The 21,570-nt window shown below is 34.1% G+C and overlaps 1 protein-coding gene across 1 annotated transcript; it reads left to right on the forward strand.

Moving 5' to 3' along the window:
- Positions 1 to 13,312: 13,312 nt before the first annotated feature.
- On the forward strand, positions 13,313 to 16,152 carry LOC132645396 (cytochrome P450 78A3-like). The gene is made up of 2 exons (XM_060362361.1): positions 13,313 to 14,451; positions 15,268 to 16,152. Exons 1-2 carry the CDS (start codon positions 13,438 to 13,440, stop codon positions 15,919 to 15,921), a joined length of 1,668 nt encoding a protein of 555 aa, XP_060218344.1. The 5' UTR covers positions 13,313 to 13,437; the 3' UTR covers positions 15,922 to 16,152.
- The last annotated feature ends 5,418 nt before the right edge of the window (positions 16,153 to 21,570 follow it).

A 21,570-nucleotide genomic window follows, 5' to 3' on the forward strand; every position in this document is an offset into this window, starting at 1 on the left:
AGTTACTTTATGTATTGCACGATCATGGGTGTTCTGTAGCAACCACATTAATGACCTACTTTTTACTGCTAATTAGTGCTTATGACTAGAGTAGCATATATCAATCATTGTTTTTGACCACTAATTCACAGATATGCTCTTTTATTATATATGTATAGTTAGTATTTGTTCAGTTGTAAAGTTTTCCCACCTTAACTGCTACGCTGTCGGAATTTAGATCCACCACGTGTCTCTCTTGATCACATTAGAAGGAAAAGTTGAGTTCCATGTCCAACATGAAAGTACTAGTAATTTGGAGAACCTTTCTAACCAATTTGAACTGATAGGTTGAAAAAAACAAAATATATTTACATAATTATTATTTCCAATATCGTATTTCACCGTATAAAAAGACACCACGATGCATCGAAAATCTTTTACAACGTGGATCAGCAGATTTTGAAAATTTCCTATTAGTCATTGATTGATGGAAAATTTTAAACAATCCATACAGGATCATAAGGAAATCATTAGAGTTAATTAGGTTTCTACGCATATAAAATTCATACCTTATAACATAAGATTTGTATATAGCCCATAGAAATAATACTTTATTAAATTAGAAAAATGAGCGTCTTTTGATAGCATATCTATGTACAATTATATTAAATATGTGATTCCACTAAATAGATAATTTCTAACATTGATCTCTTTTCGTATTAATTATTAAATTTTCCTTTCTCAATTCCGTTGGCTCTGGGATATGGGGATGACAACCATTTATAGGTTCTCTAAGGAAATTCCAAGTTTCATATTCTCCAAGTCATATAATTATGTGTCATTTAGTGTTAGTGAAATTTTCATTTTTTTAATGTTTCACGTTGTCAAAAAAAAAAAAGTTGGATTTTTATGTTCTTTTTTGTTTTCTGTTGTTAGGATAAGTACTAAGGATGGAAAACAATAGCATAGAGATGATGCACCGGATAACGAAAAAAGAGAGAGAAAAAGATACACTGAAAAGTGAAGGAAAAAAAGACAATCACCGAAAAAAATTGTAAATTCACTTTCAAGGGTATAGGGTGAACGACAAGAAGGCCTATTCGCAAATCTGATTCTTTTAAATAAAATGAAAAAAACTTTTACTAATTGTTTGTTGAGTAAAAAAATGGTTTTGTCGAGGCACGTATTATGTCGACAACCTTTGACAAGCGGCTTTTTAGTTCGTGCCATTTATAAATAACACCTTATTTTATGGGAAAAGGAAAAAACTGGAACATACTAAGAGCCCGTTTGGATTGACTTATAAGTTGTTTTCAGCTTTTTTGAGTGTTTGACTGGCCAGTTTAAAGTCATTTTGTGCTTTAAATAAGCTTAAAAAAATAATTGGGCCCATTTAACTTAGCTTATCTAAAGTAGCTTATAAGCTGAAAACAACTTATAAGCCAAAAAAATAAGTTAGACTACCCTAACTTATTTTTTTTTAGCTTATAAGCTGCAAACAGCTTATAGGCATAAGCCCATCCAAACAGAATCTAATATTAGACAGAAACCACTTGCTTGGAAATATTAAGAACAAGGTACACATTAAATATTTTATTTAGTTTTCAGCCTTAGAATATTATATCGTGCATCAGAAAATGAAGGAAAAGATGCCACTGTGGCTTACCTACCCTACATGTTACCAGTCATCAAGACTTTTAACAGCCTAACCAACTTGTATGTGGGGATTCATTAATTTAAGTTTTACAAGTCTCTTACCCAATTAAAGTTGAACACCTAAATTTGTTTTTATTAATTAGTAATTAGTTGACTCCTCAGTCTAAGCGACCAAAAAATCATCCACAAACACCAACTAATAATGACCTAACTGTTGTGAACTTGAAGTTCCCACATCGCTCGCACATGGGATTGTGTGCGTGTTTATAAGCAGGGCCTGAAGCCTTTACTTGTAGACGCGTTTTAAAGCCGTGAGGTGCGCCAAAGCGGACAATATCTACAAGCTGTTTATAACACGTTATCAGCACGATGCTCGCGATGGGAGGGTGTGTTGTGAACTTGAAGTTCCCACATCGCTCGCACACGGGATTGTGTGCGTGCTTATAAGCAGGGCCTGAAGCCTTTACTTGTAGACGCGTTTTAAAGCCGTGAGGTGCGCCAAAGCGGACAATATCTACAAGCTGTTTATAACACTAACATACTTCCTTGTCTATATATATGTACTAACACATGAATTACGTCCTTAATTAAGAACACAAAAGAAAAGAAACATTTTGTTCTTGTTAGGCAAACAAGTTTCAATGGATCATAACACAAAGTAGTGCAAGATATACCCGACAAGCATCTTTAATTTTAGCTAGTCTTCCTTGCACTTTACTGGCGCACCAAACTTCCTTCTCCTTTGCTTCTGATTAAATAGTGCTATTAGTCAACCAAAATGACTGTTTAGTTTGAATTTGGACACTAAGTTACTTAACACGTGATTCAGTTGATTGCTCTTCTCCGGCGTGGATGTATGTCTTATTAAATTAATCGAACCATTTATTTTCTGTTATTGTCATTAATTAAAGGCTTATCTTATTATTTTCATAAAATCTCAGCACCGTTCATAACAGACGATTAGTACTCTTCTCTTTAGGGGTGGCGGAGCACGTTATTCATTTTCGTGCGTTGAAATGGAGAAGTTTATAGGGGAGCTAATTAACTTATAGAATCTGATTAGATGAATCTCACCTAGGACTGAGTTTCCTAAGATATCTTCATACCCGGTATTTATCAAACCCAAGTTTGTATAAAGAGACAAATCATATATTGCTTAATTAGGTTTGTGTAAAACCAGGCGTAATAAGTTGTTTCTGTCACTCTAGATATTGACTCGAATTAGTAGTAATACACATAATTTTATTAACCTCTAAGGATCTTTTCCTTGTGGTATTGAAACAATTAATCCTAACATAAATCCGCAAAAGATTGGCCGCATAAGGAAAAAAAGTTATTGTCATGATTTAGTTGACGATATTAAATATAACATATGTGTACTAATGTGAGAATCTATAAATTATTTTATGCGATATGAAATGTGAAATAAGATTACGTCTATTAACTATGCGGGATTAAATTATTTAAAGATGAAAATATTCTATTAAAACAAGTAATTATAATTGTATAACTATATTTTTAATGATTACGATATAATAATTTTTGTCATTATTAATCGCCTTATAAAAAATCTTTGCAGTATAATATTAATTCTCGAAACGTACTGATCATTATATAACATATGTGAAAACGTAAAAGAGAATAAGATAGCCTCTAGGCTCTAGCTAAGCTATAATTAAGCGTTAATTAGAAGCAACGTATGGTTGGATATAATTAAGGATTTGATCATGAAAACAATCATTAGTTCTCGAATCAAATCCAACAATTAGCAGCAGAGAATACAAAACCCTACCCCAATAGATAGCACTTTGTTTTAATCACATATTTCTGAAATCCTAGGGATGGATGACGCGAAATGACCTTTAATTTAAGTGGAATTTGCCTCCAATCTCAAACTGAAAATGTAAAGAGATAATCAGTACGAGTTGTTTCTTAATTCTTATTCCACATTTTGTATGAATTTTCCAGTATCAATTAAGCGCAAATATAAAATAAGACAATTTAAAAAAAAAAAAAACCCTCTCTTTTAAAGACTTCTGAGACAATTTTCCCTTTGCTGATATATAAGGAAATTAAAGATCCGATTTGAGCGATGCTGATCTCCTAATAAAGTTGAAGATAAAGAATTAATCAAGGAGAAAGTGCATGGATGCTTAATCAGTGAGGGACTGTCCAAATATTGTAGCTGGATTAGCTTTTAGCATTCCTACCACTTGGTAAACCACAATGCATACAGATTCAGTGATAATCATCCAACAACTTGCGAATGTATTTTATACTTTGACCCATTATATAATATTCTGGGTAATGACTAGTGTGGATGCGAAGACCATACAATCAGTTAGAGGCACGAGATTTTCAATCATCCGAACCACTAATTATCAGAAAATTATACTGTATAAATAAAATTAAACTAGTTTTTATATACTATAGTAGTAGATATTAATTCCCATTGACTCCTTCGCGTATTCTCATTATAATTTGAATCCCCTTAATTAAAAGTCTGGTGGCTCGACCACTATATATAATCATATATGGATGGAGGTATATATGGAAATCCAAGGTTCCCCAAAGCGGAAAGATTTTGGTTTCCAAAACATCCAAAATCTAAGTGGCTGGCAAGAGTTGGACCCAAAATGCTGCTTTTGTAGAGAACTCCTACTTGTTGCGCTATTTTAGTTAAAGCATGATTTACTGGCAAATGTAGCTCCATCCAATTACAACTTGCGCAAACGCAGAGAACCAACAAAAGATTTTGATTAAATAGTTGAACTAAAAAAGCATAAAGAAAAAAAAAAAAGGACCACGGAAGTGAATCTGCATATATTCTTCAAACATATCATCCAATTCAAAGCTAAATATAATTTTAACTAATTAAGCACCTAAAAAAAGGGTCAAGGAGGGAATTCCAAGACTACATTTCGAATCCTATATGGTGGTTTAATTCGATTGACTATTTTTTTTTTTTTTTTTTTAAAAAAAAGTGAAGTGGGTTAGGCAACAAAAGCAGCTTGCGCACTCAAAGAAGGAAATGTTTGTTATTTGCAATCATGCACTACTCATACTTTGCAAGATTAAGGTAATCTTAATCCGTGTTTAAGGTTCTTTTGACCCCATGTGGTTGCGCTCTTTTTTTAAAAAAATTATTTATAATGAATAGTGGTATACACCAACTTTAGAGGCTGATGATGGATATCAAAAGTCCATGTACACCTCCTCATTTGCTTTTGATCCCAAAGCAACAACATAATAGGTTTACGTGGTTCACCCTTCGTCTTATCATATATACACATGGAACAAATATAACTTCACTAGCACGTTCTAGAATAATTAGTGTTGCTTGTGGTTTTAGTTTTGTTCTCTCTGTTAGGCATTACCTTAAATAAATTGTATAGGTGGAACTTAGGAGTTTGATTTGGAGAGGTTGGACATAGCTTATAATTACTCATATGAAGTTTCTTCCTCTATCTTTATCAAAAATTTAAAAACTTCTCATAGGGCTTCGTTGGAAGGCTATTTTGTAAAGTTGTGATTGAATTTAAATGTAATCATATGGTAGCGTGACTTATTTGTTTGGCCAAATATATTTAATCAGCACGAAATTAGGTATAATTGAGGAGAAATGTTACTCTCTCTAGTTTTCAAAGGGGAAATGAGAATTGGTGGAAATTACATCATGAAAATTTATATTCTTTCTTAAGGAAGATTCTTTCACTTCAATTTCTTTCCTTTTCTCAAGTTTCTATTTTGAATGTGAAGCCAAATATGTGTTCCATCACAGGTGTTAGTACACTTCCTTATATTTTCCTTTTTTTAAAAAAAATTCTTTTTCTTATTGGATGTACAATTTTAGTACAAGTACTTGCATATAAGTACACTAGTACTAGTAGTAATACTTTGTAAGTTGATGTTTTGATGATGGTAATGACTTGCTATGTTTTTATTATCTTAAGTATACTGTAAATGTAATATGCGGAAGTGACCAATAAAGCAAGAAAGAGTTACATGAATAAATACTGTAAAGAAGATTATTAGATTATTAAGATTTAAAAATTGTACGAAATAACCATCTGAAAAAGGAAGGACCACTAATTGCAAACAATCATACACTTAATTAGGGCCTTTCTGGTCTGGTGTGCAGTACAAGTACTACAATATCTGCACAAAATCTTATACTCCTATTAAGTAGATAGTATCATAGTACTAATTAATATTTGGTGCAAGTTTAAGTAGCTATTCATGAACAGTCTCCAGGAAATTCCCCCCGAAATATGAAAGTATATATACAATCATATCTATGGTAAACACCTCTAAGATTTGCAACCGAATTCATTGGATTAACCAGGAGATTTTGTTGATGACACTGTCACATATATACGCCCTTCTGGCGGGAGTCAAATATTTTTTTTTCCTGCTTTACCTTTTAATACTCCATGATTTTCATAATTTGCTTTTTAAATTATTTATAACCCAACAAGTCCATATCTCAGGCCGTAGACTCCCTTATCTATCACTTATTTTAATGTTTAATTCATAATAATGAGTAAGCGCTAATGGGCCTTGTAGTGCTAAATTTTACTCTTCTTAGTGGATATCATTTTCTTGATTTAGCAATTCATGTTTCCCAGCATCAGGGGACATAAATGTCGTGTACACATTTGGGTTTTCAGAATTAAATTGAGGATTTCTCCTCTGGCACACTGGCGATAATTGATCAACACAAGTCAACTCCTTACAAGTTAGACGTCTCCATAAGTAGGTATATATATATATATATATATATATATATATATATATATATATTCCGTGCATAAATTCTTTTTACCCGATCTCACAATCTATTTAAATGTTAGTTATCACATCTATCAAATTATTGATTTTTGATGATGAACAAATAGTAATTGAACTAATCAGGTCCCTTGAAATTCTAAAGATATTGGTTGTGCTAATGAAATATGATCATAGGTGTACAAAAAGATATCAAAAAAATTAGACCAGATATCGAGAGAATCAGTTCCTCATAAGACTGTTTGATTAGAGGCTGAAAATTGATTCCTTATGCAAGTTGGATTCCAGAAGATCTTATTTCATGGGCTGAAAACAGAATGTTAATTAAGAGAATTCATGATCAACAAGAACACATTAATTATGTAATACCTGCATAAATAAGAACAAAACATGCGAAGTAGTATATTAAGGAAATACTCAAAATCCATTTAGAATTTGTTTTCCTCAGGAGGCAATCAAATCATTCTAGGGTTATGAGTTAGAACTGGACAAGGACTCGATTGACAATATTGAAGACTTACACTATTGTACACAGATATATCGAGATTTACTCTCAAGAAATAATTATTGTTGAGTCAAAGCTTCTGAACTGAAAAACCTGATTGGATAAGTTTTTGTCTAGTTCTTAGTTATTGAGTCCATGATTCTTTGTTCTCGAGTTGTAACCTACTTTGCTATTAAGTAATTTTGTTTAGGTAGACTATTTTATTGAAGTTGCAGTGCTTTCTGTATTAGAGTTTATAGTATTTGAAAGTAGTTGTTGTATTTGAGTATTGTGGGAGATAAGGTACTAGAGTTTAGTTCCTTATGTTATCGAGTTGTAACCTTAAATTTCTCTAGGAAGTTGTAGAGTTTTGAGTCAAATCCTACATGTTGTATATCGTGATTTTTACTTCTTTGAGCAAGAAGGGTTTTTTCATGTAAAATCATTGTGTTTTTATGTTTATTGTTTCTAGTGTACTTGTATTTGTAGCTTTTGTTGTTGAAGACCTTGATTCTTTAATAAATCGAAAAATCGAACGTACAGAATCCACCCCCTCTTGTATATTAAGTTATCTTTAATATAACAATAAGTAAATTTCTTTTTTTAAGGATTTTTATTGGTTAAAGTTATTGTTTTTTAATTATTCAAGTGTAAAAAAAAATCCGAGTTAATTGAAAGCTGCAAAATTGCGATTAGCGAGTATTTATTGGTTTAAGTGCACATTTATAGTCTCATGTATATGCGTTTGCCTTATTTTTGCATTTTAAAAAAAATATTTTGTGATATATTTAGGGCTTGTTTGGCTATGAAAATTGTGAGTGTTTGAAAAATATAGTTTTTGTTTTCAAAACAACTGAAAAACTTGAAAAATACACTTTGAGTAAGTTTAAGTGTCTATCTGGTCACCTTATAAGTTTATATGCCTATCTTACAAAACATGCCAAGTTTAAGGGTCCATCTAGGTATTAAGCCTTAACTTTTCTATTGCCACAAGAGAAGCGGTAAGCGCGAGAAAGGCCTCAAGCTCACATGCTCCCTAATCTTAGCTTGTAGACAAATATCAACCTTAGTCTAGTGATAATATAGTAATTACTCATTTACTCCCTACTTGAGAGGATATTCAATCTCTTTGGTTTCTTAACCAGGAAGTAATGTGTTCCATTTTTTTTTTGTTTTTTGTTTTTTGTCTTTTTTGTTTTTTTTTAACTTTAGTCATTCGTCTGAAAAGGGTAGGTCCCATTAGTTCAGCTTCCCTGTGACGCTGCCAATATCAATGGACAGGGCTTTTCAATCTATGACGGGAATCAACACCGCTCGCCAAATCCTAACATATGTCGGCCTGAAGTAACGTTTGCTTTACGGGGTGGGCCCCTTTTGTGCTCGCAGTCATATAACTTCCCAACTATACTTCCATGAATCCACCATATACATCGCCGTTAAATGTCTAATAACACATGTTTGTCTCAACGTTAGCAGAAAATTGATTTAGCACCACACAATAAGGTAAATCTAAACAAGTTAGTATATACTGTACTAGAATATGATCCGTTAGTGTGAGAATTGAGATGTTGCCTTTTACGGGATTATATAATAGAGACTTGTACTAAATAAAAACAGATTCATAGTGTAAGGTGCTACGGCTAAACGTAACCTCACCGTAATTTCTTTGCCTTGAACATCCTAGTTCATAAAATTAAATTTAGGACACCAATTTCCGAGGCATCTGAGGATAACTATCATTGCTAGTAGGCACCAGGACATTTATACACACACAAGCATATGGTGGATGTAAATGCAACGAAATAATGAAGGACAACACTGAAAAAAGAGTGAAGGAGTGCTATCAAAGGTTACTGTACTAACGTAACGCGTGTAAAAGTAAGTAGTCATAACCGCCCGAAGCTTGGGAAAATGGGGGAGAAGGAGTTGTCACCATCTTGTCGGATAAGGGTAAAGTTGGAAAAGTTTGCATGTTTAAACTGGAACGTGGCATTGCAACACCGATGGCTCAGGGGAGAGTAAGGAAGAGAGGTTATTTTGTACATATTCGGCCCACCAACACCAAGCAAACACTAGCACCAGTACACAACATTGATAATACCTGTGCTGTGTGCCTCGATCGGAGCTCCAGCTTGATATCTTATATATATATATATATATATATATATATATATGGGCAGTGTCTGCGAGCCAGCCACTAAATGCACGACTGCAAACTTCTATTTACCTGCATGTATATGACGAAATGAGCCTCGCTTTGGCTGGGGGTTTTATGTTCATGTGCTTTCGTGATATAATGCCCCGACAACTTCACCCCACAATAAACACCCACACATCCTTTGGAGTTTGGTCTTTCTTGTCTTCTCATACTTTACTGCTCGTCTGCTCCAAGTTGATTATCCCACCAGATGCTGCTGCCCACTGTTTCACGCGCTCTCTTCCTTCCTACTCTTGATTATATACACTACAATTATTGTATGTACTGTGGAGTACATACTGAATTTTACTAGCCCTATCTATATGAGTCCGGAATCAAAATGCCCCCAAAAAAATCACTTTGAACAAAAAAATATCAGGTTCTATATAAAATATTGACGTTTTGGAGTCTTGACACACGACTAATCGTTGGTCAAAGTATGGAAAAAACATTAAGTTTTTTCAAACAAAACTTACTTCGGACACCTTTTCAACCCCTAAAATGACGATCCGAACGTCTACGTATCCTTGATGTATTGGGCCTACATTATTGTACGCAGAAAAAAATATCAGGTTCTATATAAAATATTGACGTTTCGGAGTCTTGCCACACGACTAATCGTTGGTCAAAGTATGGAAAAAACAAACAAAACTTACTTCGGGCACCTTTTCAACCCCTAAAATGACGATCCGAACGTTTACGTATCCTTGATGTATTGAGCCTACATTATTGTACGCAGAAAAAAATATCAGGTTCTATATAAAATATTGACGTTTCGGAGTTTTGACACACGACTAATCATTGGTCAAAGTATGGAAAATAACATTAAGTGTTGCAAAAATAAAGTTGGCCAATTTTTTTTTTTTTGGTACTGTTTCTATAACGCAGTATTTTACTGCGTTATAGATTTTTTTTTTCCTATAACGCAGTAAAATACTGCGCTATAGCACTTAACGGCCCCGTCTCCGTGAAATGCTATAGCGCAGTATTTTACTACGCTAAAGGTACTTTGGTAACCTTTTTTTTTTGCTGGAGTATTTTAGTTCAAAATAAGTTTTTTGGGGCATTTTGGTTCCGGACTCTATCTATATATCCATTGCACTTGTTCCATTTCTTAAACATTGACCAAATTACTGAAAAATAGCAAGTGATTGGCCTAGACGATATTTTTTGAGTATTATTCTTGTGTCTGGACCATTTCAATCTTTTAAAAACTAACTGTGCATCCAATTAAACACCGCCTATTGAATTCTGATAGAAGGAATATTAATTTTACTTTATTTTAGTTTTAGAAAACAACAACATTGTTAATAGGTTAATTTGATAATTTTTTTTTTTTGTAAAAAACTCAACATCAAAATAACATACTCCCTTAGTTTCAATTTATGTGAACCCATTTGACTTGACACGACATTTAAGAAAGAGGAAAGACTTTTGAAACTTGTGGTTCAAAATAAGTCTTCAATATTTGTGTGGCCGTAAATAATTCATAAAGTGAATTTGTTTTCAAATTAGGAAAGAAGTCATTTATTTTGGCACGGACTAAAAAAGAAATAGGTTCACATAAATTGAAACAGAGGGAGTGTTTATTAAGATTAAAAAGTGAAACACACAATCGGACTGAAAATATAATCACATTATAATTGCTTTGCTGATTCGTCACACAATTGTGAACGGTATATCCCGCAAATATGCTAGCACGTCTATCAGTATGCTTTCGGATTGAATGTTTTTTTTTCTTTATGCTTCAGCCCAAGCTATTTTATTTCTTTAAATAAATGATCTCTAGCTACTTCCATTGTTGTATGCGGTTATAACAAACATACCAAGTCCGACGAAGTTGCTTCGAAAATTAACAAATATTAGACAATCATTTATCTGAAGTTTGCAACAATTAAATAGACAGAACCGATTAGTTATACCGTGGTTGCTATACTACTCAACTGGATCTGTGTAACTGCACTTGTTGATATGCAGTGTGATGCGCTCCAACAAATCCAAATCACACAATTAAGTAGCTTCAACCCTAATAATAACCAAATGATGGAATTGGAATTGAAAATTAGTCAATCAAAAGCTCGTGGAATAGACTAATTTGGTACTAACAAATTAAGCTCCCAATCATTGGATTAAGATTAAGAGGCCGCACAACTCAGAAATACTTTCGTTAAATATCCAAGAAAGTAACACAGAAATTAGATTTAAAAAATTGGAGGGGTTTATGGCAGTGGTGAATTAAGAATTTTCATTCAGGGTGTTCGATAAAAAAAAAAAGCTAAATATAATTTATTCAGGGTGTTCAAAAGTTAATATATGCACATAAATATAAAAAATTTATCCTATATATACACTGTAATTTTTTACCGATAGTGTTCGGGTGAACACCTTCAATGACATGTGCATCCGCCCCTGGTTTATGGATCATTGCATAGTGCAGACACAAGGTGACCTCATGAGGAGATTGACCCATATACATAATTATTCCCAAGTCCCCCAATAACTGTTAACTTTGTTAGGAATCACCACTATTTAATTAATCCTGTTTAGAAGGGTAGCACGCAATCTACTGTTATTGGAGCGTGCCTCACGCGCCTTCGTGTCTTGCTCTTTTTACTTACGTCTGCAATCGTATGTCAATCCAACTGTGTCGACATACAACTTTTTAAAACTAATTCGGATAATTGTTTCTATATAGTTTTAATAATCGCACGTCGACAGAAAATTAAACTATTATGCGCTAATATGTACTACAGAAAACTATTATGCGCTAAAATGTACTATAGAGTAAAATTAGTACTTCCCGTTTCAATTTAAGTGACATAATTTTTTATTTTTTATTTAATAAGATGATTTATAATACCATAAATATTATATAGTAATTTATTTAAAGCTACAAAATTCGAAAGTGATTTTTTTGTTTCTTAGATTTAGTAATCAGCCAAACAGCGTAAATTGTAACGAGGGAGTAATTGAATGGTGCGTGTAATACGTCCTAGTTATTCTGAGTAAATTCCCTAAACGTTCACCCATGTATTGAGAATTGCCTATAAATATCACCCAACTATCACTATTTTTCTCAAAACATACTCCAACTATCACTATTTTCCTCAAAATATACTAACACACAAAACCCTCCTTCTCTCCTAGTTAAAATGCCATGTCCCTTATTTTGTTTTTTAATAAAAAATTTATTTAACTAATCAAATCCATTGAGCTTAACCCAATCCATGGTAATTTGATTCAAATCCATTTAACTCCTAGTTTTCTTGTCTTAGTCTGTATACTTTTTTTTCAGTTAGTTTATTCACATTAGTAACTAATTAGCACAAATGAAAGTAAGTTATGGTCGAGTATTTCCTTCTTTAGAAGGAAATATGATGTAATTCAAAGGATTTGTTTAAGTAAAAACACGGTATGCTTACATATGAAATTTCTTTTTTTCATGTTTTGCTATTTTACGTTTTTATAAATTTGCACTAATTGGTTAGTGGCTACTAATTACTTCCTTTAAACTAATTTGTCCCCCATAAGAAAAGAAAAAAAGGTCAAGAAGAATAACACCAACAATTATGATGAGATACATAGGATCCCTCCATCGTTACCCAGAAATCTCGAGTTCAAATCAAGAAAATGAAAAAAAAAAATTGGTAGGAAGAGTTTTTCCCTTTAGTGGGTATATTATGGTGCACTCGGATTAGTCGGGGGCTCAAATTGGATATTGGACATTGATATGGTAATTATCTAACATTTCCCTTTTTTTTTGGTTGTAACTTGAGTTAAATTTGATATCCCTAGTTATATAGCTGAGGTAGTCCAAAATTTCTACCCCTCAATATCAACAGCAGATTATGCATTTCTTCTTTTGTTAATTCACTCCTAGTAATTTGAGCTAAAATGAGCAGGTGAATCACGCCCTTCTATTGTCACAATTTTACCCATGGTAATTTGAATCGAAATTTTCTAATCAGGTTAAATGGGTATAAGATATGAGTTGATTGATTAAATAGGTTTGTATTGAGTTGAGTTAAATAAATTTGATAAGTTAAACAAATTTATTGTTTAAAAATAGAATTTATGTGACATGACATGTCAACTAGGAGAGGATAAGAATTTTGTATAGGTAATTCTCAAAACTAGTGTGACCTATTGCCTATGTACCGTTTCTCCCCTATATAAAGAAGCTAAAGTCTCTTCTTAAATGCCTCAAAACCAAATAAAAACACCTTTCACTCTTGCTCTGTATCGCTGTCTTCTAGCTCTGGCAATACTCTACTCTGCCCATCATATAAAAATTTTCCTCCCAAGAACACACTGCAAATAAATAGAGAGAAAAATGAGAACGGACATAGAAAGCCTTTGGGTTTTTGCATTAGCTTCAAAATGCAAATCTTTCACCTCCATAAACTCCATATGCTTTGTTCTCTTTATTCTTCTACTCTGGCTAGTCATGAACATCATTTACTGGTCTCACCCTGGTGGCCCTGCTTGGGGAAAATATAAATGGAGGAAAAATCCTAGTTCAACTCCATCTCATAATAATAATAATAATAATAATAATAATAATAACAACAGTATTATACCAGGCCCTAGGGGATTTCCTCTTATAGGAAGTATGAACCTCATGGCTGGTCTAGCACACCGCAAAATAGCAGCGATGGCTCAATCTTGCCAAGCCAAGCGTCTCATGTCCTTGAGCCTAGGCGAAACACGAGTTATCGTTACGTGTAATCCAGACATAGCCAAAGAGATATTGAACAGTTCAGTTTTCGCTGATCGTCCCGTAAAAGAATCAGCTTACAGCCTAATGTTCAACAGAGCAATAGGTTTTGCTCCTTATGGGGTTTACTGGCGAACCCTTAGAAAAATTGCAGCTACACACTTATTCTGTCCCAAACAAATAAAATCCTCAGAAACCCAACGTGCCCAAATTGCCAAACAAATGATCACAATGTTCCAATTAGGTGAACGGGACGTAATCCGAGTTAAGGATGTTCTGAAATTGGCTTCTTTAAACAACATGATGTGCTCTGTTTTTGGGCGTAAGTATAGTCTTGATTCGGGTAACGCAGAAACAGAGGAACTTGGGAAGTTGGTAGATGAAGGTTACGAGCTTTTGGGTATGCTGAATTGGTCTGATCACTTACCTTGGTTAGCTGAATTTGACCCACAAAAAATAAGTCTTAGGTGCTCTAGGTTGGTACCTAAAGTGAACAGGTTTGTTAGCAGGATCATCAACGAACATATGGCTCAATCGGGTAGTGATGTTAACGGTGACTTTGTGCATGTGTTGCTCTCTCTTCAAGGTTCTGAAAGATTATCAGACTCGGATATGATCGCTGTACTCTGGGTAAGCATTATGTTATAGCTCCAAAATCATACGACCAAAACTAATTAGTTCAATTCTCCCTATGCATTTAGTTCTTTTCAAGCATCACTACCAAAAAATAGCTGCTATTAGCTATGAAATCTATAGTTGATCTATCGCCGAATAGTGTGTAGCTAACAGAAAATAAAATTAGCAGGATTTCTTCTATTTAACGACAGAAGTTGTCTGTGGCTGATTCTTGTTATTTAGTGATATGTTTGCATAAAAGATATACTTGGATAGTTGGATTTACGCGTTATGCCAAAATGGTTTAAAAACCTTTTTCACAACCATGTTTACCATTTTGATGGAGTAGTTTACTAATTCAAACTATTTTATATATACTGACTGTGTGAACATTTCGTTTTCTCGTAAATTTCTTTCTTTTTAACAGTTTTTAAAAATTCGATCATGCCATCCCCGCTTGTGGCAGAGGAATATATTCAGGGTCAGTTTTTAGATTGCACAATGGCACTTGTTCTGAAAGCACCTACTTTTATATTTCCCTCCTTCTTACGTGGAACTAGTCTCGCCTTTCTTTTATATTAATAATAGAAACAAATAGGATGGCGAATAAAATGGGAGCTTTATAAAGAATAAAAATAAGCTGTAGAAGCTTTTCGTCATTGCATTTGAGATCATTATCTTATCGTACTTGCACATACACGCGGGCATAAAATCAAATAGCACCAAAAATGCACTGACTTTTTTTTAATTCATAACGCACGTTTAAAGATAAGAATGGCAATTGGAAATGAAAACTTGGCGTAACCCTTTTTTGTACTATGGTATTTGCAGGAAATGATATTTAGGGGGACTGATACTGTAGCAGTATTAATAGAGTGGGTATTAGCAAGGATGGTGATTCATCCTCAAGTTCAGTCAAAGGTTCAAACGGAGTTAGATCAGATGGTGGGAGGATCACGAGCCGTGACAGAGTTCGATGTATCGAAGATGACATATCTACCTGCGGTAATAAAAGAAGTACTCAGGTTACATCCTCCAGGCCCACTACTCTCTTGGGCTCGTCTTGCAATAACCGATACAAAGGTGGATGGGTATCACGTGCCGAGTGGGACCACCGCCATGGTCAACATGTGGGCCATCACTAGAGATCCAGATGTTTGGGTGGACCCACTTGAATTCGAGCCCGAAAGGTTCATCAATGGTACAGAGTCTCTAGACTTCTCAGTTTTGGGATCTGATCTTAGGCTTGCACCATTTGGGTCAGGTAGAAGAACCTGTCCAGGCAAAAACTTGGGCTTGACTACAGTCACGTTTTGGGTCGCCTCGCTTTTACAAAAATTCCGTTTTGAGCACATTGATAATAACGGCCCTGTTGACTTATCTGAGGTACTGAGGCTCTCTTGTGAAATGGTCAACCCACTCAGTGTTAGGGTGAGACCAAGACATGTTCTTCACCAAACACCGATACCCGATAATTGCAATTAAAAACCTGAATATGAAAAAGAAAAAGGCAACACTGCAAGATAGGAGGCTTTTTTTTTTTTTTTTTTTTTTAACTTCTTTTTTCATTTCTCTGAAACCCCACCTCTATAAATGTCTAATGTTTTATATTTGTATTTGATATTTAGAAAGTTCGATTGACTTTGGATGTACAAAATGATATGTTTAAGTTAAATATAAGTTTCACATAAGATATACTCCAATATCTTATCTACATTTCATGTTCACACTTCAAATTATTGATTAATCATTAGAGATGGCTTAGAACTAATAACTCATTATGATAATGGATCTTTCATTTTACTACTTTGTCTGAGAGTTACTAGTATTTTCAAATTTATTCCCATTTTACTAAATACTATTGAAGCAAATGACAATTATATTATTGAAAAAAAAAATACCTTTTTTGTATGGATCAAATGAAAATTGAACTCATGTAATTGAGAAAGATTTCCTTTAGCAGAAAAGATATCTTATCATGAAAGAGGAATTAAATGGAACGAAATTGATTGATGGTAGAGTCATGAAAATGCTTGTTTCTTCCATATTTTGAATCTTAGCTCCATGAAACATAGAAGAAGTGAAATGTTAAATCAAAACATTAATATGTAATTACTCAAGTCTCTAGTATATATTTATAATCTTAATAAAAATATCATCGGTCGTACTATACCTTATATGTTAAACTTCGAGTGTTGTCCGATGCTTATTGAAGTCAGATGTCTATTTAGGCAAAATAATCTTTTCCCTAACAAATATATTCATGCCAGCTACAGTGCTAATACGAAATGACATAGATTATTATTGTATATCACCATTACAAGAAGCAGCATGACAAGCACTCCAAGTTTTATCTTTAATTGTTAATGAGAATCTACGTTATATATTGTAGAAGAATACTGATCATTTTACACTACAACATTTGTTGTACAATATAAGAACTTATAAAATATAGCCCTCTGTCCTTTATATGTCGTCCTTGTTTGGAATAATACAATAATTGGTGGATTTGAAATGTGCATTATTTAGTATGCGTTGAATAAATATGTGGAGCCATCGGTGTTTTTTTTTTTTTTTTTGGTTTCCCACTCCAGTATCCATTTCGGGGTTTCAATTTTGAGGAAAACTTCTTTATCAAAAACAATTTTATTTCTAGTTAGGTTTCAAATTCGAGATCTCAAATAATTTTTACTCCCTCCGTTTCAATTTATATGAACACATTTGACTGGGCACGATATTTAAGAAAGAGGGAAGACTTTTAAAACTTGTGGTTCAAAATAAGCCTTGAAAATTTGTGTGGCTGTAAATCATTCATAAAGTGAATTTGTTTTCAAATTAGGAAAGAGATCATTCATTTTGGCATGGACTAAAAAGGAAATAGGTTCAAACAAATTGAAACAGAGGGAGTATATCATTTAGTGATCCCAATCTGAGAATGAAACGTTTTCTATCAAAGGCGCATCCTTTACCAAGATTCATAATCGAGACCTTGAGTTAAGAAGGTACGAAATCTCCGATTAAGAAGGAAAAGGTACTTACCGCTCCGTGATATATTTTGGTGGTAGTGGAGTCATTTGTTTTGTGTATTTTAGGGAAATTGATTGTACATATATTGTGCATTATCCCATGGGCCTTTCATTGATGATCCAAGTGCCGGACCATGATGATCCTATTACCCAATCAATTTCCCCGAGCCACGTATTATTTCATTTTTGAAACAATTTCTTTTCGTCTCAATGTTAACACATTAATACTTGCAAACGTATGTGTGAAACTTTAAGTTTGTTTTAAATTTTGATGTATTATTTTAAATTTTGAACATTTTCTTATAGGCAATAAATTTTAAATCACTAACAAAACTAAATAAGTAGCATAATGTGCTTATTAGAGTGTTCTTATTTGAATAACAGTAGAGCAAAACAGTCAGCTTCACATCATAGAAACTAATAATGTAATAAAAATATTCAACTACCATAACCAATGTCAAAATTACCTTAAACATAGAGAACCAAAATAAAATATTCAATTTGGCCTATCGATTTTACTTATTTCCTCCGTTTTAATTTGTTTGTCTTATTTTGTTTAAAACAATTTCTCACATTCTATATTTAGTCACTTTTGCACCCAACATACTACCTAGTATATCTAAGGCCACAAGAGTCAAATAGCATTTTGATACATTGTACACATTTTTAATTTAAAATTACAGGATTCAAAAGTTTTCTTTATTTTCTTAAACTCCTTGATGAGTCTAACTAAGACACATAAATTGAAACGGAAGGAGTATTATCAGACTAATTCTCCTAAAACTGAATGTTGAAGAAATTTTGCATTCTATTAGCCACTCATAAACACGCATACAAAAATCTCCACCTAGGCCTTAAGTTTTCTTAAGGTAGTAGATTTGCTTCATCTTCTTCAAGCAATTGTCAATAGGCTGAACTTGCTCTATCTTCTCCTTTGAGGTTAATTGTCATGTTTTGGATGATGTTCGGCCTAAATCGCATATACTTATTTATTATTGCCTCACATTTTAATACTTTTAATTGTCTCTTGAGTACAAAATATATTGATTTGTGCTTAATATTATAATTTTACTGTGTAGGAATAAAATAGTGTGAAGATGAAGAAATCTGGATCAGAATTGAACAAAAAAAAAAAAAGAAGAAAACGAAAGGAGAAAAAGAGGGGAGACCAGTAAGTGGGAGACATCATGATTGCTTTGTGGAATAAAGAGTTGCAATGAAAAAAAAAATACAAAGTGAGACAACAAAGACAAAACGTTGCAATTGAAAGCAGCTTAGGCGATAAACCCCAGAACCTTGCGCGATCCTTCCGCGATGCGGAAGGAAACCGGGACTCTGCGGACGTTTTCCCGATTAGATTAGGATTTGGATTCCTTATTTATTATTTTTACCCTAGCCTATATATAGACGTTTTTATAGCTGAGAACGGTATTCTGGGATTATTCAAGCATTTGTAAGCCACCGTTCTCCTTTTTCTCTCTCTAGATTATTTTATTTTTCATCTTTTTCAACCCTAGTTTATTCATGGCTTCTTTTGTCTATGATCGAATCATGAGTAGCTAAATCTCCTAGTTCTAGGGTTGTGGCGAAAGACTTGAAGGTTGATTTGATGACAATTATTATCTATTGATTTTCCATATTGTGGGTTGCTTATTTATTCTTGGTTTTAATTGTTTGATTATCTGGCCAATAGTTAGACACTATCTGTGGTGCGTGAATTGAACTTGAGAAAGGGAATTCACGTACGTAATAAGAATAAATAGAGTTTGTTCGATTTAATCGTTTCGCTAATGAGGATAGAGATATACCCTTTAGCCCTACTTAGTTGAAAACGGAGAAATAAACGTGTTCTTGTTACCTCTGATGACCATAGAGATATAGGCGTTATAGTAACATCTACAAGCTTGTGAGTAGTTCGAGAGAATATCATAAAGCATAATTAACCCGTTAACTAGTAACCCAGGAAATAAAATAGGTGGAATTGTTTGAAGATCAACTGGATTGTCGAAAGCCATAACCCTAAATCTTTCTCTCATCTGATAATTCTTACAGTCCTTGTCGACGTAGTCCCAGTCATAAAAACACCCATCATAAATTGTTTACTTTTCAAGTTTTAGTTTAGTACAACAAACAATCTTGATTTTCACTTTCTTGAATAGTTTCATTCGAATTTGAATTAGTTTGACAGTAGAATCTAAGTCTCTGTGGGATCGATATCTGGACTTAACAGTCTATATTACTTGTACGATCACGTATACTTGCGTGTGCGTTTGGGAGCAACAAGTTTTTGGCGCCGCTGCCGGGGACTTAGCAATATTACTGTTTTTCTAATTTGGATTTTAGAATTTCTATTCAAGTTTTTATTTATTTATTATTATTTTATTTTATTTTTAATTTAATATTTTGGTTAGTTTGCTTGATATGGCATCTTGGAGTAAAAATTGGTCGAATATTGGTTGTTCCTATTTTGGTGATCCTTGTTTGATTTGTGGGGGACCCCACTTGTGGCAACACTGTCAAAATATTTCAGGGAATGGGTTGTGTGCACCTTCCCAATCTTTTGAGTGAGATATTTGTAATATATGTGGTGGTCAAGACGGTCATTGGAATGGTTGTCCTAACTCTCACTCCCTATCCCCGAGCCCATATTATGATTCTCCTGTTATTTGTGATGTTGACAGTAGTAACGAAGTAGAGGATGCGGAAAGTCTTGCTCGGGTTAGCGATATGATGAAGCAAATAGGGGAGCAAATGATGGAGCATGATGCATTAATGAGAGAGCAAAACGCAGAAATGTGGAAAGCCATAGCGAGGATTCGTGCCAACCTCACAGAGATGCAGGCCGAGGCCGAAACTTGTAATGATCTACAAGTTATAGGCTTAGCCAATACTCAAGACGAACCTCAAACAGAAGAAGAGAGCGAGTTCCCACAAGTAGATAGCTTTGAAGAAGCAGAGATAGTGAGCCAATCTTGGCTAACAAAACAAGATCAACAAATGAAATTTCATGGGTTTCTCCGTGATGGTCTTACAAACATGGCTACACAACTGATAGAAGGTAGAACTGAGCTCGGACAAGAGATAGACCAATTTGGCTCAGATATCCATGGCTTGCAGGCACAAATGAATAAAAAGGTTGAGGTGTTTGATGCCCAACTACATATTACCTTGGATAGTGGCCTGCATGTGGAGCAGATAGAGGAACTCCAACCATTCGATCGGATCTTTGTTGATGATGTCATTGTTGAGGAAGTGTACAAAAGTGAGGATGTAAAAAATAATGCAGTTTTAAAGTTGGGGCGTGTTGGTCCTCATTCTAAACACTTTTCTACATTATGTTTGATTGGCGACATGGAAATCGAGCCCTCCACGCCGATGAAGAATTGTAGAGATGAGAAACAAGAGCCTTACATCCTGAAATTTGCCACACCGAAAAGACAAAGCGACATTCCTCACTTAAGGGCCAAGAAGTTCAAGAAACGATATCTATTGATTGGTTCTTTTATTTTCACACCACCGCCCCAGAAGCGTGATAGAAAATTGGATGCAAAATTAGGGGTGAAATTCATAAGTTCGAGGTGGAGGAAAAAGTTGAGTCATGTCATGCCATGACGATTAGGGGAAGTCTGAGTACCCAAAGTTGAAAGCTGAGGAGCATGCCAGAGTTTTAAGTGTGGGGTCATTCGCCCCTTGATGATGAGAGCATGTTGCTAGCTAGGCCCTAGTGGGCCCTAGGGAGTATTTCTTACCTCGCTTGCGTTTTAGTAATTTTCAAATCTACATGCATTGAGGGCATTGCATAATTTTAAGTGTGGGGTGGGAAAAGACGTCCCTGGTTTGTAACACCATGTTTTGAGGTTGCGGATGATGATTAGTATGCCGTAGGATTTTTTTTTTAGGATTTCTTTCTAGTTTTGCACTTTAGTGTCGAAGAAAAAAAAAGATTTTATTTTCTTTATTTTTCTTTGATAACTTTTTAAGCCCCTCATTAGTAGGCATTCATCATCCACCCCCTTTGGTTTTCTTATGGCCTCGGTTCTTTCCCGAGGGGGGGCCTTTGAACCGGGCATAGGTAGATTTTTATTTTATAGTCATAGAAAGGGCTTTT

The sequence above is a fragment of the Lycium barbarum genome, chromosome 6 (assembly GCF_019175385.1).
Source record: "Lycium barbarum isolate Lr01 chromosome 6, ASM1917538v2, whole genome shotgun sequence".
In the NCBI taxonomy this organism is placed as follows: Eukaryota; Viridiplantae; Streptophyta; class Magnoliopsida; order Solanales; family Solanaceae; genus Lycium; species Lycium barbarum.

Bases quoted from the DNA above. Each gene is read 5' to 3' on its own strand.
- LOC132645396 (XM_060362361.1), top strand. From the start codon at position 13,438: ATGAGAACGGACATAGAAAGCCTTTGGGTTTTTGCATTAGCTTCAAAA. The intron at 14,452-15,267 runs GTAAGCATTATG...TGGTATTTGCAG, and splicing joins ATATGATCGCTGTACTCTGG to GAAATGATATTTAGGGGGAC.